Source organism: Acomys minous (genome assembly GCF_964271855.1).
Source record: "Acomys minous genome assembly, chromosome: 2".
In the NCBI taxonomy this organism is placed as follows: Eukaryota; Metazoa; Chordata; class Mammalia; order Rodentia; family Muridae; genus Acomys; species Acomys minous.
Genome location: NC_140484.1, coordinates 12,824,775 through 12,852,111, shown reverse-complemented (window position 1 = coordinate 12,852,111; position 27,337 = coordinate 12,824,775). Strand labels below are relative to the sequence as shown.

Genomic DNA, 27,337 nt, shown 5'->3' with positions numbered 1-27,337 from the left:
AAATAGGCAAAGACCTGACAGCACCCCCTTGGCCTTCAATAGCACATGAATATGTGTGCACATGTACCCACTCACGTGCACAGACACACACAGACATATACATACATACACACAGACACACACACACACAGACACATACACAGAAACACAGGCACACAGCCAGATACACAGACACACAGAGACACACACAGAAATAGACAGACATATACACAGATACATAAATACACAGACACAGAAACACACAGACACAGACAGATACAGACAGACATACAGAAACACACAGACACACATACAGAAACACACAGGTACACACAGAGAAACACACAGATATACAAAGACACATAGACACACACACAGACAGACATATACACAGACACATAGACATAGACACACACAGACAGATACACACATACACACAGACATACATAGTCATACACAGACACTCACACAGACACACAGACACACATAGTCATATACAGACACATATACACACACAGACACATACACACACAGAGAAACATACAGAAATACACCAACTCACACAGACACACACAGAAACACACAGACACATAGACACATATAGACACACATAGACACAGACATACATACAGAAACACACAGACATACACACAGAAACACACAGACCACATATATAGACACACAGACAAAAAGGTAGGCAGGCAGGCAGACACACACACAGGCAGACACATAGACACACAGAGACACACACAGACATACACACAGACACACATAGACATACACACACAGGCATGTAAACACATATTGACAGACACACAGACACACACAGACACACAGACATACACAGTAATACACACACAGATACACAGAGACACACACAGAAGCACACAGACACATGGACACACATAGACACAGAAATACACACAGAAACACACACACACACACACACACACACACACACACACACACACACAGAAGTGGCATTGTGGTGTGCCTGCAGCATGAGGGCTAAGTATTACACAGGCACTGAGAAGTATTCCTCGGTGGCACTGAGGAAGGGGAAACAGAATAACAAAGCCAGCAGGTTAATGGGCTGTGTGAAGTGGGAGGTGCAGTGACTGCAGGTCTCAGAGGCACAGTGAGCAGAGGAGGGGGAACAGGCGACAGTGTCCAGAGGGGTAGGGAGTTCTAAGAAGCATTGCTGAGCTAGCTCTCAGAGTAACGACACTGGTGCTCAGCTGGCTATGGAACATTAGATGTAATAAATTTGTCCACCAGATAAAAGCAAAAATAATAAAAATATAACACTGGTGCCCAGCATCCCGATCCCTCAGAACCACTTATCACAAAGACTCTGCTATTTAAGGGTCTCTCAATTGGGTGTTGTTTGTGAGGGTGAGATGTGTTCAGATGGCACCTGTTTGGGACAGTCTCCATCCCTCTTTGATACCTAATACACTCACCACCCTGCCACATGGAATCCCTCTCATTCTAGCAGGTCTGACCCAGCTTGAATTCTTTCTAGGTCAAAAGAGGACTCAGGCACTGCTAGATGACACGCATCACTCTTGTTTCACCAAAACCCGTCCTTTGAGCTTCCTGTACTGATCACACAGTTAGGCACTGAGTCCTCTCACGGTCCCACTCCAGGCTCCAGCTTTGGCCTGCGGACAGGGCATCCCCACCTGCTGGAGAGGGCCAGCCTCTGTGCTCGGCACAGGCAGGGTCTACCCAGGCTAGTGCAGTTCTCCTGGCTTCTCAGGTACACAATCGCGGGAGCAGAGATGGACAGCAAGGAGGTTTCCAGGACGTTTGAAGCTGGAGGTGTGAGAGTAGCTGTGCTCAAAGCGAAGGGGAACTTTAAGTAGGGGGACAGGGCATCTCCTTGCCCATTGCTGAGAGACACTTGATAGTCACTGCCGCTGTCCATGATAGGGGGCTCTGTGATTGGATCTCGTGGGTCCAGAGGCCAGGGTTTGTACTGTGTAGCCCCAGGATGGTAGAAATCCCAGGAGCTGCGGGCGGCGGGGGTGGTGGTGGTGGGGGAATAACCAGGCTTTGGGCTACAGGAGCCTGAGCACAAGGGCTCCCCTCCTCTGCAGCTGGGTTTTTTTTTAATGCTACTTCCTCTCCCTCTCCTTTTGCTGTTCTTCTGGAAACAAATCTACTTTGCATTACAGAACTTAATACACAATTTTCCACTTCCCTAAAATTTTATTAAGTGCTTTATGGAACAATTTGCACAAGGTCTAATTTTCCAAGTTGTCGGCTGTGCGGCATAATGACCTCATACTTTTTCATCTAGTTTCAGGCCGTTATTTATATAAAGAGGTGGTTGGTTTGCATTCAAATTAGGCACATGTGAGAACTGGATGGGTTTCTCCTCTAATTTTAGATGTAAGGCAGTGTTGTTGCTCAATTTCAGAGCTGTCCAATAAATTCACAGTGTGAACCATATCTGTGATGTTAAGTCTCCCCGATGCCAACAACGAGAAAGTGTGTAAAGAGCTGGGTGAGACTGATTTTGATAATGTATATTGATTAACTCAATTTATTCAAATTAATATCACTTCAACATGAGATGAACGTTAAGTTACCAACATGTTATTTTACATCATTTTCTGGCACCGTAGTAACAGAGCAGAAAGAGTACAGTGTCTGATGTGTATTAGGATTTACAGCGAACATCATCAGCTGAGACTACATACAGTTGAAGTGCTAGACAGCTACAAACAAGCAGCTAGTGAGTATCTCACTAACTAGCATGGTTCTGTTCTGTGGACATTAACTAGGCATCACTTTGGCTGTAAGTTCTTTCTGATTTCGTGAGATTGTTTGATGTAATCTATTCAGAGAGTCTTTATAGGACCGTCAGAGTTTTTAGTCATGTAGTCTGTCCATCCGTCCATCCATCCGTCCATCCATCCATCCATCCATCCATCCATGAATGATGGCTAATGTTACTTGTCAGCACGATAGCATCTAGAATTATCTGGAGGATGAGCCTCTGAGTATTCAGTGGGGTTATCATATATTAGCTGAGGTGGAAATCCACACACCATTAAAAAGCACCATTCCCTGCCTGGTCTTGTATATATGACTGGAGGAAGGAAGCTCTGCAGTGCACATCTATTCACTGTTCTCTGTTCCTGGTTATCCATGTGATGTGTCCGCATTTGCTTTTTGTTGTTGTGAAAAACATTGACCAAATGTGACTGGGGGGGGGGGTTGGGAAGAAAAGGTTTATTTGTCTTTCAGACCTGTCATGGGGGAAGCCAAGGCAGGAACTCTAGATGGGAACCTGTTCCCTGCCTGGCATTCAGGTACCTTTTTATTTTCTGGCCCTGGCTGTCTCAGAACTTGTTGTGTAGACTGGGCTGGCCTCAATCTCACAGAGATCCCTTTGCCTTTGCCTTTGGCTCTTGAGTGCTGAGATTAAAGAAATGTGTGGCTACACCTAGCCTCTTATACAATGCAGGACCACATGTCCAGGTGTGGGTGTGGCACCACTCCCAGTGGTCTGGGTCTTCTTCAGCGATTAGCAACCAACACAGCATCTGACAGAACACTCACGGAACACTCTGATAGAAGCAGGCCCTCAGTCAAGGGTCCTTTTTCCCAGGGTTACTCCAGTTTGTACCAAGTTGATAAAAACTAACCAAGATAAAATGTGGCCAGATCACCAAAGCTTCTGCCACTGGGAAGTTCCATCTGTGATGGGCTATAACCAGGAACTTTGAAGCATATTATCCTTTTCCCTCTTAAGTTGCTTTTGTCAGGATATTTCATAGCAACAAGAAACTACACCATCCACTCATCTATCCATCCATCCATCCATCCATCCATCCAGCCAGCCAGCCAACCAGTTGGCCACTTCATACACTCAAACAACAACAACAACAACAACAACAACACAACAAAACAACAACAACGTCATGTGGTTATTGTAAAAAAGTAAAAGGCACAGAAATGGTTCTTAATTATGCCCTGGCAAATCTAGTGGAGGAAAAATTGGTATAAGCCAACAACTACAATGTAATATAGAAACACAGAATGATAGACATCATTAGCAATCTATGATCGAAAAGGTTAGGATAAGCAGGGTGCGGTGGCACATGCCTGAAATCTCAACACTTGGGGAGGCAGATTTGTGAATTGGAGGCCAGCCTGCTCTACAAATCAAGTCCAGGACACCCAAGGCTACACAGAGAAACCAAGTTTTGAAAAAACCAAAAGAAGAATGAGAAGAAGGAAGAGGAGAAGGAGAAGGAGGAGAAGAAAGAAAGAAAAAGAAAAAGTCAGGTTCGGTTATTTCTGGATATACAAACAAAAATTGAGAAATATTTCAAAAGTTCTAGAATAAAACACAAGCAAATTTGTATGCAATCTTGGCATTGAAGACTGTGTGTGTGTATGTGTGTGTGTGTGTGTGTGTGTGTGTGTGTGTGTGTGCGTGTGCACGTGTGTATGTGTATTTGTTTTGTTTTAGTTTTGGATAAAATGTCAACACAGAAGCATAACATATATATCTTCTATCCATGCCAAATGGCAAATTTAAAAGAGGATTTTATTGATTTATTTGAATTCTGTGCATGTGTGTGTCTGCATGCAGGTATAATCATGTGAACGCAGGAGCTTTTCAAGGCCGTGGTATCAAATCCTACAGGAGCTGGAGTCCCAAGCACTTGTGACACGCTTCCGTGGTGCCACGATCTTAACTTGGATCGTTTGGAAACCAGTGAGCTCACTTAACACCGAGACATCTCCGCTGCCCACTACAATGTTTTGCTTTGTTAAGGCATAGAACTCTCTAAGTAAACCAAGTGGCCTCAGGCTCACAGAGATCTGCCTGCTTTGCCTCCTGAGTGCTAGAATTAAAGGTGTGGGCCACCATGCCTGGCCCCAAGTGGCAAATGTTAACATTGTGCCATGTTCGCTTCTGATTTAAAGATCGAATAGATTTTCAAAATCAAGCGAAGACTTTTTTTCCTCCCGCCCAAAGCCTCATTTCCCCTGACTTTCCTACAGACAACGACTATCATGAATTTGATGTGCGGTCCTTCTATACATTTTGGTACATTTACTGCAAATGGATGTACCTACCAGCAAATTACTCGATGTATTTTATATCTTCACATGGTATTATATGACACACATAATTATTCATTTCCTTTTATACCCATTCCACATTATATTTCTGTGATCTATCTATGTGGAAAGACTTCAAGCTGTAGATAATGTCTTTGTATAGCTCTACTAAATCCATCTTTTTAAGTGATGTGATTTAGTTTAGTACATTTTCTTTTCAGTTTTCATGACTGTAAAGGTTTTTGGTAGATGTTCTTGAATAAGTGCCCTTGTATGATATATGAGCTTTTCTCTAGAAGTAGGAAGAGGACCAAATATCATAAAAAGGACAAAAATCATAAAGGAGAGCTGGGCCTAGTGGAGGCCAGATGCTGTGGAGGTTGAGGCAGGAAGATGACAGATTCAAGGCTTGCTTATGTTTCAAAGTGAGCTCCAGGATCAACTGAGGCCCTATTTTAAAATAAGATGTGTGTGTGTGTGTGTGTGTGTGTGTGTGTGTGTGTGTGTGTGTGTGTGTGTGTGTGTATGATGTAGCTCAGTATAGAGTACTTGTCTAGCAAGTGTGATGTCCTGGGTTCAAATCCTAGTATCTCGTCTGTGCCCAAACCAAACCAGTGTCCTGGGTTCAATTCTTCACTTTGCACTTTATAGGATGTGGTCTCAGACACATGGCTTTACCTCAGTGAATTTCTGTTTTCTCAGTTACAAACTAAAATTGATATGAGAGGGTCATATGGATAAGGTAAAGAAGTGGTTCCTCCTGAGCTTATGGCGTGTGATCAATAAGGCTTAGCTATTATCGTAACCACTATTTCTTAAGTAATTGGCATCAGCTTGTCTTTTATTAACCCCCAGGGCATCGTTTATAGCACAGGTCACATTAACTATAGTTCTGGAATTTCCATTGTGTTTCCTACTTCATGTGCATCTTAGAGAGAGGAAGCTGGAGGCTACTGGCCTGACTCTTGACTCCAGACTTTAGAGAGAAGCATGTAGGAGGCCCTAAGGTGTACCTCTAAGATACAGAAGTTAGACAGGGCAAGAAGAATGAGGGTTTTTTTAAGAACAAAGAATCTGGGGTCCCGCTCAAGCTAAGGCACCAGCCAAGGACAATACAGGTGGTAAACCTTAAACCCCTACCCAGATCTAGCCAATGGACAGAACATTCTCCACAGTAGAGTGGAGAGTGGGATATTACTTTCTCACATACTCTGGTGCCTCACCTTTGACCATGTCCCCTGGAGGGGGAGACCTGGTGGCACTCAGAGGAAGGACAGCAGGTTACCAAGAAGAGACTTGATACCCTATGAGCATATACAGGGGGAGGTAATCCCCCTCAGGAACAGTCATAGGGGAGGGGAATAAGGGGAAAAGAGGAGGGAGGGAAGAATGGGAGGATACAAGGGATGGGATAACCATTGAGATGTAACAAGAATAAATTAATAAAGAAAAAAATGCAAAAAAAAAATATGAAATTAATCCCTTGACATTCTCTCTCTGGAAACCCAACAGTACACTTGCAGCCTGGTTTATCTTACTCCTGTACAAATCACACACACACACACACACACACACACACACACACACACACACACACACACACACAAGCTTTAGAGGGATCGATTCAGTGGAAAAGGGATGTGTAGTCCCAGCCAGGGGCTTGAGAAGCGGAATCCCTTGTGCTCTTGGAAAGTGATGGAGTGTTACGGCCGATGGAATGCCAGAGGCCTTTTCTGTTCAACCATGTCCCTTCTCTGATTTTAAAGGCCGTTTTGTTATTGTCAAGAACTTCCCTTATCACAACGTACCCTGGAATCATTTGTCTTTCTCTTCTACCCATTAGACTCTAAAATCCGCGAATCACAGGAAGGAATACAGTCTCTGGGATCTGGTTTTTCTTCACAGCTGTAGGATGAGTGATCTTGCTCAGGTCACAGCTCCTTATCAGTGGGGGCAAAGCTAGTGAATTGTAGACTCATTAAAAACGATGGATACTGTTTGTGAAAGGAAAGCGGGACTGGCATGTAGCAGTTGCTTAATAAATGATAGCTGGTGACTTCCAGGGTAGCTCTGGTGCAAAGGGCTTAGTGTTGGTGTGCAACCCAGTGTGTGGGGGCGTGTAGAAAAGTGCAGACGAATGGTGGGGTGACTACATGTGTAAGTAATGGCGGTACCTCCCTTGTCCCCCAAGGCTTACAGAACCTGAGCCTATCCACGCCCTTTTCTTTCATGTCTCGGAAGTCTGCAGACTTTTCACTCTCTTTCCCATCCAATTCCTCCCCTTTCTTCCCCCTTTCCTTCTTGCCCTGCTTGCCGGGATAACCGTTATCCAGATCACATCCTCGGATGCTGCTTCTGCTCCCGAAGATCTTATTCCCTGTTAAGGCTTCAGGTACCACCTGTGTGATGGTGGAAGTCCAGGTGATTTTCCTAGACTCTTCTGCATCCTGGGCTTAGGTCCCTTCATATTTGCATGACAAGAGGATGCGGTATTGGTTCTTTCAAGCTGGGCACCCTTCTGCCCGGGCACTTCCTGGCACTGCCTCCTCCTTGGCCTGCTGTGAACATTTATGGGGAGGCCGCTTTCTAAGCTCCACCGCTTGAAATGCAAAACCTGCTCTGACTCCATCGTTCTTTTCCATTCCAGCCAGCTGCTGGCTGCTTCGGTTCCACTGACACACATTCTGGCGTCCGTCTTTGGCTTTTGCTTTGTTCCATCCGCCCTCACTAGTCGTTGTCTTTATTCAGATTGTCCTGATCTGAGAGCACCTAAGACAACCCACACCACATTAGGAGAAAAGCACTAAAACATCTATATGTGCATGCATTTTCATCTCTGTCTTTGAAATGCTCTGGTTTATATATGTCTCACAATATAAACAACTCAGTAGAGCAGTATGTCAACAGTATACCACGCTGTTAATACAAGGGTAATGTTGACACCAAGAAACCCCATAGCTCCCCACTGCCTAGACTTAAAGACAGATTCATCTCGTGTCTGTAGAGACACATGTAGTTCTCCTGTTTAGTCTGGCCGGCTGTTATAGCCTTTCTTGCACACTCACTGGCTACAGCCAACTCGGACTGCTCCCTGGACACTCTTACACTCTCATTCCTGTGCCTTGCTTTGAATTGCGCCCCCCCCTTTTTCATATAGTGGCTGAGAACAAGGAAAACACATGTTTTCATCCTAATCCAAACTGCTCCATTTGCAGTGAGTTCCAAGCTTGGCTCTGCTGCTCAGTAGCTTCGCTTGGGAAAGACATTGACACTCTGACAGCCCCTCATCTGGAACCCTATGCTCAGTTCATGAAACAACACATGTTAAGTGTACACTGTGCCTGACATGTCTACAACACTGGCTCTGGGTGAAGAGTGAATTGGCTTCTCTTGCTCCCTGCCTCCCACCCCAGGATTCTTTGTACAGTTTTCCCAAATTGTGATGTTGTTCAGGGAATAGAGTATGTCACGATTTACAGTCACTAATATGCTCTCTGTTAGCCTGGCCCCTGCTCACTCATCTCTGCCAGCACGAGTGACCTGTGAGGCAGCACTGGTATCTGTCATTCAGTGGGATTATCCACTCACATTGAAATCCAACAGCACAGTGCAAACACAGTACAAAACAACTGTAAGGTAAAATTATTCTCTTTACAATGGATGTCATGCGCCACGGTGCCAGCATAGGTAGCATTAGGAAAATGCTGGAATCATATTCAAAGTCAAATGACAAAGTGGAATCTGGTAGCAGGAGAACAAGTTAAGGAAGCATATGCGCAGATGGCAGAGATTGTTAAAGATCCGGGAGGTGGAAAGAGATTTGCAAGAAGTTAATGAAGCCTTTGAATAGTTCTACTGAAAGAAATCTTTTAAAAACACTCGGCCAGAGTACTTAAATGAAACACAAAAAGCATTAACCATAAAAGAAATTATAGCTAAATCTTGCTACAGTAAAATTAAGACCGTCTGTTCCTTCAGGGAAATCATAAAGAAAGTTAAGGCATAAAATTTATATCTCCCTCATATATAAACAATTACAAATCAATAAACAAAAAGCCACTCTGCAGGAGAGAGGGAAGTGCCATCTGAAGAGACATTTCTCAGTGGCTTCCTATTGCTTGTAATTGAGGATAGTGTTACCTGCACTCCTTAGAGATACCCACAGTTTTCCTGTCTGGTACAGTAAGGCTAGACGGGGAAGGAGAAGAAGAAGGAAAGGAAGAAGAAGAAGAAGAAGAAGAAGAAGAAGGAAGGAGAAGGAAGAAGGAGAAGGAAGAAGAGGAAGAAAAAGGAAAAGAGGAAGAAGAAGGAGGAGGAAGAGGGAGAAAGGGGAGAGAGACGGAAAGGGAGAGATGGTAAGAGAGAAGGAGAAGGAGAAGGAAGGCGAAGGAGAAAGAAAAATGGGGAATAAGTTTGAAGAAAGTATTCAACATTGTTTTATACTTTGTAAAGGAAATCTACAGCCACATGAAGATACTATTTTAGGGATAAAGATTAAGATGCTCCTGTTAGTTATCTATAGGTCCATTGGACGTTGCTACAAATATCTTGTAGCTTAAAATAACAGAAATCTCATGAGCTCATGGTTCATTGATTATTATACCTGTGACTATTAGTAATTGTCTTAATTATTTGTTCCAATTCATACATTGCTACAGCTACAGTATAAATTCTGTTGAGATGGTTTTAAAAAATAATCTTTAGTTCAATTTTACGGGGAAAACAAAGCTCACCAACAATTATTTTTAAGGCTAGGATTAGTGGCACAGACCTGAATACTTGCTCCTTAGGTGACTGAGGCAGAAGGACCTGGAGGTTGAGGTCATCCTGGGACATTAGTCTCAAAATAAAAAGCACAAAAGAGGGGCCAAGGGTGCAGTGGGAGGTGCTTGCCTTACATGCTCAAAGCGCTAGGTCCGATCTCCAGAGCTAGAATGAACAAGCTTAAAACAACAGAGGACCAAGAAAGTTGTTCTCTTATTTAGTAAGTTTTTTGAAAACACATTTGTAAAGTCAGACAATAGTCCACTGTGTGCTTTTGCCTCAGTTTTGTTTTCTCCAAATGGGCAAGCAACTTAGTGTTTTAAACAGCCTCTTCCCCTTTACAGGCTTCTTGTCTCTATGTGCTGACTTCTCCCAAGGAGATGGTTTCAGTGCCTATCTTCAAATACCTATTGTAGTCCTTTAAAAAAGAGTAAAGTAAAAAACCCCACAATTCCATTGTGTATCTGTAGTGTGTGTGTGTGTGTATGCACGTGTATATATGTATAAGTCTGTGTATATGTATGTGTGTATGTGTGTATGTATATGTATGTATGTGTATGTTTATGAGCGTGTGTGTGTGTGTGTGTGTGTGTGTGTGTGTGTGTGTGTGTGTGTGTGTGTGTACGCTTGGAGGCCAGAAGAGCATGTTGGGTCTGCTGGATAGTCATTTTATCCTGTGAGCCCTCCATCATGGGTGCTGACAGGATCCAAACTTGTGTTTTCTGGAAAAGCAAGTGCTCTTAACCTACATTCCCCAGGGGAAATCTTTCGAACAGTCAACAAGTAAGGTGGATTAAAACACAGTCCACATCATCAATTACACCACACTTTCTCTTGCATTCAACTTTTCTTCTGTCCCCCAACTTTCCTTTCCAACCCAACCTTAGATGTTCTTTTCTAAAAACCCATGGAGTCCACTCAGTGCAGCCAGCGTGTGCATGGGTGCAGGTCCTTCTGAAGCACAAGTAGGGACCACATCCCTACAGAAGACTGGGCCTTTTTCTCTCAGCAGCCATCAATTGCCAGCAGCAACCTGAACATACGAAATTTTCAGACAAGCAAGAACAAACAAAAAATGAGATGAGTCTGTCAAAACATCACCCACCCTGGAAGAGGAGAACAATTACAAAAGGTTCCACGGGATTGGAGCAGAGATCCTTTCTAATCTTCTTGGTAACCTGACCCCCATCTATGAATCCTTTTTTAGTTTTTTCTTTTCTATCACTTTGCTTTGGAGCTCAGTTGCCCAGCTATGAGGGTTGAGATCCAGTAATCTCTTCTTGACGCCAAGCTTTATAACAACAAAATTCTCAAAGAGGAGGCACCACACGAGAGATTGACTTGCCATTGAAAAGCAAGCAAGCAAGCAAGCAACAAACAAACAAAAATGATTTGTGAAGATGAAGAGCCATGGCGCTATTTATGGAGGATGCTGACCTTGGGTACTATCAATCTAACAGGAGCATCAGTAACAATTACCTTCCCTGTGCCAAATTCCTGCATAGCATTTGGGTACATTTTAGACACTTGATCCTGTAGCAGACAATGGACATGTTTCAAATGGACTGACTTCAAAGAGTGGTATCTCTTAACAAAGAGTGCTATCTGTTAAATCTTTCATTTAATAGCAAAGACATTTTCTGGCCCATAAATGTGACTACTATTGCTACTACTGCTGTTATTGTGGTTTCTAATATATAGGATATATCTGGTGTCTCTGCTGTGGCATACCAACTAGATGTCATTTCTGCTGCTGAACCTGCTCATGCACTGCACATTATACCATCCATATCTTTGGCGACCTGGCACACCTTAATCTTTTAAATGAGGCATTTGCTTTTCCTTTACTAGACAGTAAACTTCTTAAAGTTTGAGACTTCCCTACCTTTGTGTGAATCTCACGTAGATAAATACCTACCTGACTTGGATTTCTCTGGCCCTGTTTCCTTAATTTGTTTTTAAGTCAACACTATCATGTTTTAATAGTAGCAAGTTCCTCATAACAATTGCTAAGTAAGGTTCAAAGGTGACTCGGGCAGTCTTAGCTACTAAAGGGCAGGCTGGTTCAGGGGATTATCTACCTTGTGTAGAATTTTACCAAATCTGTTTGCATTTTGTAAACCAAATCCCTTTAAAAAAGATCCTTCTTGAAAATTTGTGTCAATTTTATCAGAAGCATTTTTCCTATTGTCATAAGCATGGTGAAGGTCAGAGCATGCAAACTGCTCAAATGTCTCATAAAACACTTACACATCCACATCCGAAGGAAAGACCACGGTGTACCCGACCACTTCTCTGTTCACAGGAAATGAGAGGCTGCGTAATTCGGTTTCATCCCCAATGCTAGCATCTCACACTCCCTCAGGGGGCTTTGCCACTTCATGACATCATAAACAAGATGGGCCCAGGGTTCAGTTTTGCTGACATTTTCCTTATAAAGCCAATAAACAAGAAAGCCTCAAGATAGCAACCATTATTTTTCCTTTTCTAAAGCCAGGTAGAAATGTAATATGTTTACAGAGTTTCTAATTCATTTTTCTACTAATGAAAGCAGGCTTTTTCAGATACATTAGGCAGTATTCTAGACTGGCCCTCAAATGGTGGGAAATAATTTGCTTAGAAATTAAATCTAAGTTTGTGCTTTATTAAGAATTACAGGTGGGCTTAAGGGAGATGGAAAATAACTGAAACTAAGGCAAGAGGCAAAAATTTACTTAAAAAATTTCTGAAAAAGAGTTAATGTGTGATGTCAGGTTTTCTGTTTTTAAGAACCCGGGTGTGGTGGCACAGTCCTGTAATCCCAGCACTCAGGAGACAGAGGCAGGCAGATCTCTGTGAGTTTGAGGCCAGTGTGGTCTACAAAGCGAGTCCAGGATAGCCGAGGCTACACAGAGAGACTCTGTCTTGGAAAACAAAAAAGAACATTGTTAAAAAGCCAACACATTGCTTAATTGGGGGAAAATAGTGTAAGACTTAGCCTTGCATTTTCATGTTGATATGACCGGTGTACACATGCACCTTCAAGTAGTGACGTTAGAGCCAATTAGTTTGAATACATTTACAAGTCATATGAATTTCAAAGACGCATCTGAAACAGAATTATTAGAAACCTCTAAAAGTGTTTAATGAGGAGATCAAGGCTGCACATCAATTAATTTCCTGAGTTATGCGCAAGTAGACACAATGGAGTTTAAAGTGATGCCCTGCCCACTGGAAGATGGTCCAAGAGGGAAGAGGTCTAAGGCAACTCAAGATGCACTCTCAGCACAAGTATAGCTGGACCTCTGTTGAAGAGTATGGGGGAGGGCATGGAGAGGTATCACTGTCGTTGCAATTGGAAATATTGCATCCAAAGTGAGTGGAACATAGAGTAGGTGTGAGAAGCGCAGAGAGCTCTGTCACAGTTCTGATCTTAGGTTCACAAAGTTCAAATATAGAAGTTAGTGCCATAGACGATGCCTGTTGCCATCCGGGAAGTCAGCATTTCTGTATACTCTGTGAAATGGGTGTTTTTAGAAGTGGTGGTTATAGGATTGTTATTCCTTAAGTCACTGTATTTTTAATCTGCCTGTCCGTCGTAGGAGGACCTGGCTCTCAGGAGCCCATGTGGGTGAGTTTTGACCCAATGGGGCAGATCAGCCTGCAAGAAAAACTGCCTGTTTCCTGTGCATCAGCTGGTTCACAGGGATGAGGCACGTATCCCCAGCTCTCGCCTAAGCAAATAGATGATTCTAGGGCGAGCAGAAACAAGCACTGGCATTTACGGAACACAGCTTGGCACGGAAACAGAGTAAGTTAGTTCCTTTCAGTCAGCTACTGCTTCTGGTGGGCAAGCCCAGGAAGAAGAGGTGCTGAGGCACCCATTGAAAGGGAACCACTTCCTGTTTCCTGCTGAAGATGCAAAGCAAACAGAGAGTATAAACAGTGACCAGGAGTCACTCAACCTCTCCCTCTGAGTCCTCGCTACCACAGCACTCACTCTTAGCAGCACACACACAGATCTCCTATTTATTGTGGGGAAAAGATAAACGCCTGAGGTTTGAGCGATTGCACATCTGGAATTTCCAGCTGAGGTTGTGGACCACCACCAAGTGATGATGGCATTATTTGAAGTTAGTAGTATAGTTTTTTTTCCAACTCTTTTCTTTGTCATGTGTATGTATGTAGTGTGTGCTCTTGTGTGTGTATGCATGTTTGAATATATATTGGTGCACATGTGTGCGCAGATGCCCGTGAAGGGCCTAGGCTGAAGATGGTGATTTTCCTAGATCACTCTCTACCTTAGTCACTGAGGCAGGCTCTATCGGTTGAACCCAGAGCTCCCTCACTGACAGTCTACCTAGCCATCTTGCTCAGAGGATTCTCTCTCTCAGCTTTCCCAGTGCTGGAGTTACAGATAGGCTACCACACCTACTCCGGCAACCACTAAGCCATCTCTCTGGCCTCTATAATTTCTTAACACTGTACCTACCAGATATAGACAACATAGTGTGCCGTTACCCACTGAGACTTGGTGGAGCCTTTCGCAGCCAGAGACTCTATAATCATGCTGACGATCTCTCCCACAGAGGGAATGCAATGTCAGGGAAGAGAATATAAGTTTTAGCATGGACATAATGTGGTTAGTCTCGCGATACGCTCAGCTGAAGAGAAAGCTAGTCTTTCAGTATGAATACTCTAGCTTTATTCTGGGATGGCTGTTCGTAAAATAACTTAAGGACCAGAGCATGCTGCCAAGTAGTATTGATGCACATTATAAAAACTCTGAATAAATAAGAAACAAAAAACCTAAAGAAGCAACTATTGGCTGGTGAGGAAATAAAGTATTTATGATTTTTCTTATGATGTCTCGTTGACATACGGTGCTGCTAACCAAGTGACAAATAAATTGACTAGGTTTAAAGAGAAATGGATGTGGCTTAATGAAGAGGGACAGGCTATGCATTATGAGACAGCTGGTTCTGCTACTGCTGGCTTATGGAGACAATATACGTTGGACAGCTAATGAGTCTCTGTTGCATAAGATAGATTTTCTTTATAATAGAATTGCATGCTTTGTCTCTAAATGGGGTTATTATACACACCATTGCACAGTGTTTGAAGAGCTTGGTTGGACCTTGTAGAGGGTTAGGAGAGAAATAAATTGGAAGACAATCGTGCTTAAGACTGTCAATCCATCAAATGCTCCATATTTATCTAAATTACCAGCACGTTCTCCCCAAACACAAATTTGTATGCTACACATGGCTGGAATGTTAATGATGACCACACTGCAGCTCGGTTTCACCAGTCAGCTTTTCCTCTGTGGGCGTAGACACAAATCCACACAAACTGAAAGCTGGCAGTCAGTGCCCTCCCACCACAACCCGCCAGACCCATCCTCTTCCAGCTCTCCCTCTGTGTCAGCACCCGAGTTTCCTTTGGCGTTTCTTCCATCCACCGCAAGCACACGCACACACCACTTATCTTGGGTGATTTAATCCTCAGAACTCTGGTTCTGACTACTTGGTTGTAATGGAAGTTCCTTCACTTTCCCCGCACCTGTGGGTCCCTCGCTGTTCAGTTGCTCAGTTCTTTTCCTATTTCCTTTCTTCAGATTTATTTTTGCACTGTGTATACGAATGCTTTGCCAGAGTGAGTGTAGGTATCCTGTGTGTATGCCTGGTCCTGGTAGAGTCCAGAAGAGGGCACCAGATTGCTTGGAGCTGATTGATTGTAAGAGAAGAGGGTCCTCTGACAGAGCTGTAAATGCTCTTAACCACTGAGCCAACTGTCCAGCTACGATCAGCCATTCTTTAGAACAAATTCATCATGATCCATTTTATAACTTTGAGAAACAAAACTGGTTGTGGTAAAAAAAAAGTGTCAATCACTCTGCATCAAAAGATGGTTACATAGGCAGGGCCCACTCAGATGCTATAGGAGAGGAGATTCAGGGTTCAGTCATCTTTTACCCCAGACATTTATTTTGTGGTGGCTTCGGACCTGATTTACCTTCTGTCTTGATTCTTTCACTGATGTTGTGAATAGTCTTCAGGAACTTTGTAGCTTAGCTTGATCCAGATTCCCCGCCCCCTACAGGCAATAGTGTATCTTTAATTCCCTCCTGAATTATAGGGAAGTAGGCTCTTGGGGAGCTATATGGTTGGGGAGGGACGTTGGACATTGCCAGCACCCGCTGACCTTGACGTTTTCCCCTTGGAAGCAAGGTGACATCACCTGCTCCTTCTAAACTCCCTTCGCCCTGTCTCGACTCCCAGCCGAGCACGAGTAATTGAAAGACATTACACATGGGGAAATAGTTGGTGGTTCTCGGAGTAAGAAGGTCTTTTCAGCCAACACACTCTATCCCAAACCGGATGCTTCCTCTTCGCCATTGTGGGGCTCTTTACTTTTCATCCGTCTGTGTGTCTGGGAGAAAGCAGGGTGAGCTGAAAGAAATGAACAAAGCACTTTCATGGGCTTCTCCACACGGGTCTCAGCCGCTCCAAATCGAATCTTGGAGGCCTGTCAGAAGTGTTATTTTTCCAACAGAGATGGTATTAAGAGGCTATAGAAAATAAACTCACCTCTTGATACTGTTCTCTTTGCTTGCTGTATCCATTTACTGTGGTGACTATGTTGGAAAAAAAGTGTGACAGGAGGGGTTATATGACAAAGGAAAAGCACCTCTCTCTAACTCTATTTGTCTGTGTTTTCCTTACTATAGGCTGCTGGGTTTCCTTGTCATTTCCGAAATAACGTCTTCCCAAGGCAGCCTCTCATTGTTCGGCGAGCGGGTTTCATGAGACACTTAATTCCATTCACCTGATTTTGTGGCCTCCAACACTACTCTGTAGCTTGAGCTATGTTTTTATAATAAAATGTCTCTAATTTAGCCAGGGGAAAGGAAAAACCTAAAACAAAAGGGGACAGTGCCTAGATAATGGATTTTTTGTGATTTTAAAAAGTGAATTTTATGTGCTCTGGTAAAAATAGATCATTGGATGACAATACCAACGTTACATAGCTCTTGGTAGAAATCAGTTTCCGTTTGACTGGGTGCTTCATTTAACATGAGGACTTGCACTTCTCATGGGCTTCCTTTTAGCATAGATACCTTCAGGGAACCACAAGGCCTTCAGACTAACGCACACATGTGAGCGGTTAGCAATGCCTGTTCGGTTTATCCCACCCTACGTGTACGAGGGCCTAGGACTGGGACACGACACTGAAACACACCGCATTCAAGGGTAACACCTTTAGTGTAAAGATCTGAAAACAGGCATCACCAGGGGCTAAACTCTATGCAGCCAATAATAACTCTGTCCTCTTTTTTTTCTTTTTTCTTTTTTTTAAATCTTTTTAAAAATTAATTTATTCATATTACATCTCAGTTGTTAGCCCATCCCTTGTATCCTCCCATTCCTCCCTCCCTCCTGCTTCCCCCCTATTCCCCTCCCCGATGTCTGTGACTGAGGGGGACCTCCTCCCCCTGTATATGCTCATAGGGTATCGAGTCTCTTCTTGGTGACCTATTATCCTTCCTCTGAGTGCCACCAGGCATCCCAATCCAAGGGACATGGTCAAATATGGGGCACCAGAGTTTGTGTGAAAGTCAGATCTCTTTCTCCACTTAACGGTGGAGAATGTCCTGTCCATCGGCTAATCTGGGTAGGGGTTCGAAGTTTACTGCCTATATTTTCCTTGGCTGGTGCCATAGTTTGAGGAGGACCCCAGGGCCCAGCCTACCAGGAAAGTGGGCCAGAGGGGAGGACATCCTATTGAAACTTTAGGTGTGAGGAGCCTGGGAGAATGAGGAAATAGAAGGATCCAGAGGGTCCTGGAAAACTATAGCTCTGTCCTTTAGATCGCTTGAATCAGGATAGGAAAAGCTGGGATGCTCTTTAGGCTTCTGGGAAATCCTTTCTCTTTGTCCTGTAAATATGCCTGCCCTGATTTTCCTGGGATTTTTATCGGTCACTTGAGCCATTTCCTGATGTCCTTTCTTCCCACACCCTCATGTATGTGAGGTACTCTCTTCCTTGTTTGGTAGTTTTGATTCCCATATGACACTGCAACCAGCCTGAGTGAGGTCCGCAATCAGCTTTGCCTCAGCTTTGTTTTTAGAGTCTCTGGTTTCTTCTCTTTATCTCATTGATGGCTACTCACACAGTCTCTCCTGTTTCTAAGGCATCTGCTTTGTTCTACTTTGAGGCGCTTTAGGTTTTTCTCACCACTCCTTGTATGCTAATTATTGCGGAGAGCTGGGTGCTCTGGTCCAGCATGCCCTTTGGCTTCCCAGTTCTGGGCTACATTTTCAATTCCCAGGTCTATGTCCCATGGCCCAGGCTCAGTGTGACCTCAGCCGCTACTTAGTTGGGACATCCATTCCTCTTCCAGTCTTGCCTCCCTTCCTCAGCATGACCCTCCCTTCCCCCATGCAGGGCAGACACCACGGACCTACAAGTCATTGGGATCCTGCCTTCCGCACTTGTCTGACTATTCACCGAAGTCCACTGATTCCATTCCAGAAACATCTGCACATCTACCTGTGTCTCCCCTAAGGTTCCTGAGCCTCAGCTTGCCCTGTCTTCTGTCTGCGCGGGGGCCCTGGGACTGTTCCATCTGCTGCAAGCTGCTTCCGCTATTCCGTTCCCTCTCAAGATAGCCCAGGCATGCTCATTCCTGGCTCCCAGCTACCAGAAAGACGTGGTTCCCAGTACAGCTTAGACTCACCCTATGATGTGGGCTCTGCTCTCTTCTCCTGGACTTGTCTCCTAGAGTCATTGTTGTGAGATAACTCCTTCAGAGGACACATGGACCCTTAAAGCCACACCCTGCTCCACCATGCAATTTTAGCCTACAAACAGTCTCTTCTCTCTCTGTATGGGGAAATGTGTCTGCTCATGTATAGAGAGGACTTTCAAATGACGTTTTTTGCTTTTTTTTGTTTTTTTTTGCCTTCCCCCATATCTTCTGATAGTAGTCCTGCAGCCTGCAACATTGCCCAGTGATCATAATGTCCAGATAGAGAGGATCTTCATCTGGCCTCTTTGGTCTTGTTCCTTGTCACAACTGCCAAGGAGCTCAGAAGGCTCTGGAACCCTCAGGCCCCTGCGGTGCAAGTTTGGGTGGGCTGTTTAACTTCTGCTCCTGGTTTTGCCTTCCCCCCCCCCCCCCAGGAGAAGGAGAAGCTGTATGTGGAACTGAAGCATGTCTTGGCCCGGCAGCCTGGCCCTGAGGCTGCCGAGCAGCTGCAGCTCTACCAGCACACGCTGCGAGAGAAGACCAAGCAGCTGAAAGTAAGTGGTGGGCAGGCGCCATGCTCTTGGTTGTCAGGACGGCCACCTCGAGCGCGTTCCTGGGGCCACGCCAGCTTTTCTCAGAGTTCATTAGACTCTAGTGATCCCCCAAAGGAGGGAAGTGAGCACCAAGGAAGGAGCCGAGGAAGGGAGGAGGCAACTGGAGGAAGGGTTTGCATTGGAAGGTCACAGAGTGCTTCAGACAGCTCAGATGGTGGGAAAGAACAACATTAACACCATTGCCAAACCGAAGTAAACTGCCACACCAAAGGAGCTTTCTGCTGTTCCTCTCCACCCATGTAAACATTGCGGAGCACCAAGCGGTGCCCAGCATCTTCCTTCATGTCCATTGATCATGTTAAATACTCACAAGAAGTAGATAAAACCATGCCAAACTTTTGTTGGCCTTCCCTTCCAAGTGACACCAGAGCTTCAGCTGGAGGCATGGAGTGTTTTATTATTCTGTGTGCTTCTCAGAAATTGTCTCAAAAACTGTACATCTTCACACCGTATTTTTAGCTCTATCTTCTGAGTGAGCAGTCAGTATTCTCAGAATACCAAAGAAACACAAAAGCTCACCCACACATCCTGGAGTTCTCTACAGGTCAGCTGGCTTTTGGCACTTACCCTGCCCAGCAAGGGTGATAACCCTTACCTTCCATGTGGGATAAACTAGATGACACTGTATTAGTATAGACAATCTTTTTTTTATAAACAGGACATTATATTATTGTGCCCTGTTAGGTGAAAAGGACAGATGAATCCATTCCAATTAAAGCATTAATTTTCAAATTACTGTGAGTGCTCATTTTGCATGAGGACCCAGAGACATACTTGGGATTTTGCAAAAGACACACAGTTTTGATTAATTTTGTTTCTTGAAACAATTGAATATTTCACGCCAAAAAAAATGTTTTCTTCGGTTGAGTATAAGTTGGAAAAGTACACACCTCCTTTGTCTTCTCCACAGTTTCCTCTGGATAGTCCTCAATAGCTCCCCCAGGGGCACTAAGCTACAGCAATCCTTTACCTCAGGAAACCCTTGCCTTTGGTGCTGAATAAAATGCAACATCTTGCAGCAGAGGGATGGGAGGTATTCTGAGCAAGTCCCACAGAGCAAAGCCGTTATCTAGATTCTCAAAACAGGGTCTTTGTTTCTGAGAATCAAACCACCGAGACAGGTTTTCTTTCAACACGAACATCATGTTTCTCCATGCAGCCAGCATGGCCATAATCATATTCACAACAATTAGGAGGGGAGAGTTCAGAAGCAGACAAAGGGGCAAAATGATGCTGCTGCCTTTATGACTGTCTTCCAAACAGCAAGTGTGTGCCCCTTAGAACAATTGGCTGCCTTTTCTTGCCTGGATTTTGGTGGGGAATATGCTTAGTACTGGCGTGCTTTAGGCGCTGTTTAGATGAGTGAATTCCTGCTCTAGTGATGCTCAGATCCCTTAAGTACTCATTGAACCCAGCCGTGGAGAGAGGTGGGGGTCAGGCTTCTTATCATAGCCTCTCCTTTGCATTAATTGGCACAAGCTCCCTGCCTTTTCCAGCTAAAGTGTCCCACTGCCGAGATACAGCGAGAGCCCAGGAACAGTCCCAGGGAATGCAATGAAAGGGACGCTAGGCATTTAGCAGAACATCCACCCTGGCGCTCACATACCCTGAAAGCCTAGTTGGTGGTGACTGCAAGATGCTCTCAGAGAGGGCTTTTACCGTAATCCTCAGAATCTCACTCCCTAGCAGTATTTTCTCTTGAACGTATTTTAAAGGGCGAAGAGCTATTTCAGATGGTGTGCCTGGGAGTATTTCGGTCTCCAGCCATAATATTCCCTGAAGCACATTACACTGTCCATCTGAGCCCGTTTGAATGTTGCTGCTAGGTCTCCGTTCAAGCGCGGCACGACGTTTCATTTACGCTTGTCACTTGATTATGACCCGCCAGTCCTCAGCCGCTGAGCCTGTGGAAGCGTGCTACTGGACGACGGTGGGCACCGTTACGTCCTGGCGGGAACGGCGGCAGGCTGAGACAAGTGCTTTGGAAGAATGTATTGTCCCCTCCCGTGCCACCCTTCACTAACCCTGCTTCACTTGTCACGTTAGGTTCTGTCATCAGAGTTGAATATGTACGAGTCACAGAGCCAGGAGTACAAGTATGAGATCGAGAGACTCGGCAACGAACTCGTGACTTTAAAGAAGAAATACCTGGCTCAGAAACGCAGAGAGCTCATCCAGAAGTAAGGCTCAGTCTAATGTCCTACTCTCTTGTTTCCCCTGGTATCTGGTTGTCAGAAAGTATGTAAGGATGCTGGGAGCAGTGGCGCGTGCCTTTAATCCTAGTACTTAGGAGGCAAAGGCAAGCAGATCTCTGTGAGCCCAAGGCCAGCCTGGGCCACATAGAGAGCTCTGGACCAGCTAGGGCTATACCTTGATGAGTTTCTCAGAGCCGCCAATCTCAATAGGGTAAACGGAGTCATGGGACAAATAACTAGATGCTCCTAACACATAAAAACTGATGTCCTATCATTTGACACTGAATTCTCCCTAACTTAAGAACTTAAAAGGAGTCCACCAACACCTGCTCATTGATGGGTCGGACACAGGGCAGATGGAACACAGTGGTGGTGTCCGGCGGGGAGGACACAGTTAAAACCCCAAGTACTTTTGCGGAGGGGGTGGGGCTTGGCAAGGCCATTATCTCTCACAATGCAGAGGCACCTCTGAGAGCTGGAACACTGCCTTAGTTTTAGACAGGGCTGCCTTTAAGCATCCATGCCTGATGACTGACTAAGGTGCCTGGTGGGTTGTTGGCTTCCTCCTCCAGGAGATAAGGATATGAAGGTACAAATGCCAAGGTTGGCATTTTGGGTTTTGCGTGCCTGAGTGTTGGGAAGCAACTGCTCTCTTTGTTTTGTTGTCATTTCCCTGTTCCTAGGGAGTAGGGCCCCCCCCCCCCCCCCCCCCCCCCCGCCTGTTGAGTCAGGAAGTTCGAAACTTGGTCTGGTTGTGTGGCCTTGCCAAAACCAATCCAGCTAATTCCACGATGACTCCCATTAGGGGTTGAAAGTCATATTTGGTATTTCATCTGCATGGACATCTCAGGGACAGGCTGAAATATGGTTTGAGTGCATCTGCCTACAATCTGTTAGCAGCAAACAGCATATAAAATAACTGGATGCAAATTCATTTGCCAGTAAAAATCTGCCCTTCTTGTAAATCAGGATATTCCCCTGGCCCACATTTAGATGCCAGCTTCTTGGTGGGATGAAGTACTGCTGTGATTTAGAAGTTGGTCTTATGCTGTGGGTCTTGTGGCTTTCTGACTCTGTAGTGAGGTTGATTAAACATGCGGGTTCCCAGGCTCCGTTTCCTGAGGTCCGGACTCAGCCTCCGAAACCTGCAACTTAAAGCTTTCTGGGTAGTTTTCTGTTATACGGAACAACAGAGAGAGAGAGAGAGAGAGAGAGAGAGAGAGAGAGGAAAGAGAGGTGGGGGTAGGGGTGGAGAATCTGAGGTGAAGGAGTCAGGAAGTGGAAATGCGAGGGTTGAACTAGGCTGCAGGGTGAGCAAGCAGAGGTTCATATCCACCTCTGGTGGAGCTGCTGAATGTCAGCATGGCGGGCTCCTCGTGAAGGAGATGCCGATCTCTGAGTTTTTTGCCCTCTCATTCTGAGCAATAAATGCTTCTGGAAACCATCACTCTCCTTCCCATGTATACAGACGCGCACTTTTTTAAATGGGAAAAGTTTCTTAGATCCATTTTAGATCGACCTTCAGAAGACTGTAAGTGCAGGCTGCATGCACTCTCTCATCATGTCATAACAATAAGTAAAACGTAATGCTTACTTTTAAAGACAAAAATCTGACTAGGCTCTGACACCTTCTTTCTAGGCCAGGGATCATCCCATTTGTCTCTAAGCGTCCACACACTCCAGTTAGAGATCACGGCATAGTTCATACAATTCCAGACAGCTAGCTTGGCATCATCTTTCTAGAACCATCTTTCTAGACACTTCTTGCTGTAGCTCATGCCTTGCTTTAACCTTATCTTTAAAAACAAAATGCAAAGTTATATCTATTTAGTGTGTGTGTGTATGTGTGTTTGTGTGAGTGTGTATGTGTTTTTGTGTGTGTTTGTGTATATGTGTTTGTGTGTGTGTTTGTGTGTATGTATGTGTTTGTGTTTGTGTGTGTGCTTGTGTGTGTGTTTGTGTGTGTATTTGTGTGTTTGTGTATGCTTGTGTGTGTGTTTGTGTGTGTGTTTGTGTGTGTGCTTGTGTGTGTGTTTGTGTGTGCTTGTGTGTGTGTTTGTGTGTGTATTTGTGTGTGCTTGTGTGTGTGTTTGTGTGTGTGTTTGTGTGTGTTTGTGTGTTTGTGTGTGTGCTTGTGTGTGTGTTTGTGTGTGTTTGTGTGTGTTTGTGTATGTGTTTGTGTGTGTGTTTGTGTGTGTTTGTGTATGTGTTTGTGTGTGTGCTTGTGTGTGTTTGTGTGTGTATTTGTGTGTGTGTGTTTGTGTGTGTGCGCGCGGCTCCTCAGGCTTGTCTCCACCTCGCTTCTTCGTTCCCTCCCTCTCATCCGCTGACCTGGGTTGCTCGCACTGAAGTTCCTTTCAGCTGAGGCATCCAGAAGCCAGGGAGAAGAGTTCATGGGAACACAGCAAAAAAAGATTAAGGTGCTGAAGAAAATATGCAAAGGCAAGAACAAAAGTGCTGAGAAGGTTTAGACTGGGAGGAAGAAGGCTGCAGGGAGCCATTATAATGGTCTATAAATACATTAGACAGATAATGTAGAGGAGACAGTATTCCCATTAGTCAGCTTAGCCCAAGCCAGAAGCATTAAGCTTAAGTTCCTCCAGAAAGGAAAATTCAGGTTATTTAAGGCGAGGGAGTGCAGGGAAGGGGGAGTGAGGGCCGCTTGCGGCTGACACCAGTCAGAGGCTAGACAAGCTGCTAAGGTCCGGGAAGGACTCCTCTGTGCTGGACCTACTCAAAGCTTCAGCTCCTGTCCTGTTTATGGAGGACGGGTTTTCACAGTAATGAAATCAATTCTCCTAAGAGTTGCTGAGTTGATTGGCCAATATGCTACAGGTTCTTTCCAAGTGGAATACTTCAGAGCCTGCCTTCCCTGTGGATGCTCTCTATACCCACGCCCTTTAGAAAACAGCAACTCAGATAATTTTTGCCTTTTGGCTTCTTTCATTTGCCTTAGACACACCTTCATCAGCGAGTGGTTCCATCCACATCCCTCCACCTGGTTCCTCTAGTCTTTGCTTCTTATGATGGTCTGTGGTTTGCAGGATCAGGTTCTTTCCCCAAAGTTAGCATTCATTCCTCTAAGATCCATCATGTGTACTTGACCCATCTAATTGGCCTTGGTCTTAGAGTTTTGGTCTTAGAAATTTTGTCTTTTATAATACAAAATAGGTAGCTACCTCTGCAGGAAAGAAATGTGTGTGTGAGTGTGTGAGTGTGTATGTGCATGTGTATGCATACATGGGTGTGCATGTGTGTGCATACATGGGTGTGTATGTGTGAGCATATATTTATGTGTGTTGCATGCATGTGTATGTGTGCATACTTGTGCATGTATGCATGTGTATAGTATATTTATATGTGTGTATACATTGTGTATGTATGTATACATGTGTGTATATGTGTGGGTGTATATGCATGTATGTTTGTAAGTGTGTGCATATATTTGTGTGTATGTCTGTGTGTGTTTGAGTGTGTGCATATGGGTGTGTGCAGATGTGTGTGTGTGTATGTGTGCATGTAAAGTGGACCCATATATAAAAATAATTGTAGATTTGTTTAGGCAGAATTTCTTTTATCTATTACCAAAAATAGCATCTTTTAAAATTTTCCCTGATTTTCTTGTATCTTAGACTGTTTCTAGTAATTTCTGTTGCTTTCCTGGAGTTACAGGAAAGTTTGTATTTTATAGATGTCGAAGTGTGATAAAGACACTTTACATGCAGTAAATATTTCTAAGTTTTCACAAGAATTTGGGACTGTACCAGGTGATAACCGACTAATTAGTCATAATATCTGAGCCAAGAGGGAGGCTCTTCTGCCTGGTCTTTGGAGCTAAACAAATCTTTTAAAACAGGAAGATAGTGACATATCAGGAGGCACTGAAGCCAGTGTCAGACCTGCAAGGAGGTCCTCTGTCCATATTTGGACCATCAGTAGTGGCACATGTTTCATATCTAATCATCTCCCCAGAATTCTTTATGCTGCCAGAAAACACCTAATTAGATTTCCACAACCACCTTGTCTCCAACCAGAAGCTTTACTCCGGTTTTCAGCAGCTAGCTTACCCTAGGATCTGACAGAACTTGCAACTGAGACGCGAACTGTGGTGGTGGAAAGCTAACCATGCTCTCTCCCTTACAGAAACAAGGACAGGCCATCCGTGAACATGAACAACGTCCTGCAAGGGTCCAAGCAGTCTGGGCCTCGGTTTACTGGGGGTGGATTTCCCCTCAACCAGACATCCAAGCTGAAGTTGTAACAGGAAGCTGCTGGCTGGGTCAAGCTCAACAGCTCAGGAAATTTGCTCTGGACCATCGTGGAGGAATTACCTTCAAATCCCTCAGATCACAGATATGTAGAAAAAGCTGCTGCCCAGTTTTCCAGAGTGGGAAAGGATGGGCAATTATCAATGTCTTGTATATAAGAGTGATGATGTCGTACCTGAAGCATGTGGACATAAACAGACTGTAATTATAGCTCTGTAATTAGGCTGGCCCTTCTTGGCATAAAGCTGATCTTTTGTAACAATCGCATTGACTGACTTGAAACACACCAGGCTTAGAAACTTGGGGTGGATGAAGCTTTGGGTATTAATTTCTATATTGTAGATATTTAAGCACTTGAAGGTTTTTGTATGCAAAAAATATTTTATATGTAAAAAATGCAGTGCACGCTGTCACATCTTATTAGCGAAAAATCTATTTTAATTATTCCTTATTAACAAGTCATTGAATGGGATTAGGAAACAGGACGCACTACTGGGATTTCAGAAAGTGTGTACTGAGAGTGATTTCCATGTGGGACACCGTTTCAGGCCTGCGGTAGGAAAATCTGTTCTGAAGAGAAATGCCAATAAATACTTCATCATAAAAAGAATTCTTTGTAAAGATTTTGATCTTTGCTTTGGTAGAGCATGTCATTAAAGTTTAAAATGACCGTGAGAAATGTTTAACATAAGGATTTGAGTCAAAAGGATCCAAGGCTGCAAAATGAAAGGGCTGGCCGCCATGCTTTGGAGGCCTCGTGCTTGACAGTGCAGTTGCTCAGCACCATCCTCGGTGTGGCGCTCAGGCTGCCAGGCAGCGTTTTGAGCCACAGCGCCCACTGCCCTTCTCTTTTGTCCACTCTACAATTACGTGGGCATCGGTTCACAGCTACCTTGCTAAATGCTCACTCAGCAACACTGTGGCCGTCTCTCTACAGTAACTTGATTCCTGCAATTAAAAAAAAAAATTATCGAGGAGCAAGGAGCTCAGCAATGCTCGAGAACAACGTAAGCGGAACGTTAGAACATTCCATTTGTGTTCAGTGACCATGAGCAAGAGTGTTAATGACTCAAGATGTTTGTCCAGACTGTGCAGGAAAATAAGACTTAATGGAGTTCTCTGGGTGCCCTGTTGCTGCGGCGCCCACCTCGCCACCCCCTCTCCCCAAGTCCATTGAGTGAGGCTGTTGCTGCGGCGCCCACCTCGTCACCCCCTCTCCCCAAGTCCATCGAGGCTGTTGCTGTGGCTTGGGTGGGACTCCCCAGAAGCTGACCAACACCAGAGAAGTCCAGGAAAGTGATTTCCTCCACAAAAGCAGGTGAGGGAAACAGCAAAGGGAAGCAGGCCATAACAGGATGGCATGTAAAGTCCAGGTCTATGGTGGGAGACTTTGGCTAGACTCGCAGAAGAACTCTGAGGACACTGTGGTCACTGCTCAGAGGTTTACCGTGGGGAATGAGGAGCTTGGGTGTTTATACCTTTACATCGTTAGTCACCAGCCAAGGGCTGCTCTGGAGGGACCCTGCTGGTTCTCTTCGCCTGTAGGCAACTCAGGCCCTTGCCACAAAGAGGCAGTGGGTGCTGATGCTGGAAGTGGAACTGGCTAGGGGATCAAGGAGACAGAGACATGGGTTAAGTGGTGTCACCCTATGATGCTTTCTCCCCTGAACCAGGGTAGGAATGCCACAGGTAGAAGGCC

At 44.6% G+C, this 27,337-nt stretch overlaps 1 protein-coding gene across 1 annotated transcript in view; it reads left to right on the top strand.

Moving 5' to 3' along the window:
* Positions 1 to 26,229, top strand: part of CFAP58 (cilia and flagella associated protein 58) — a 98,484-nt gene extending 72,255 nt beyond the window's left edge. Inside the window, exons 16-18 of the mRNA XM_084773025.1 lie at positions 18,996 to 19,115; positions 21,222 to 21,355; positions 25,514 to 26,229. Coding sequence (XP_084629151.1) covers positions 18,996 to 19,115; positions 21,222 to 21,355; positions 25,514 to 25,631 — 372 coding nt within the window. The 3' untranslated portion in view covers positions 25,632 to 26,229. The remainder of the gene's footprint in view (positions 1 to 18,995; positions 19,116 to 21,221; positions 21,356 to 25,513) is intronic.
* Positions 26,230 to 27,337: the final 1,108 nt, after the last annotated feature.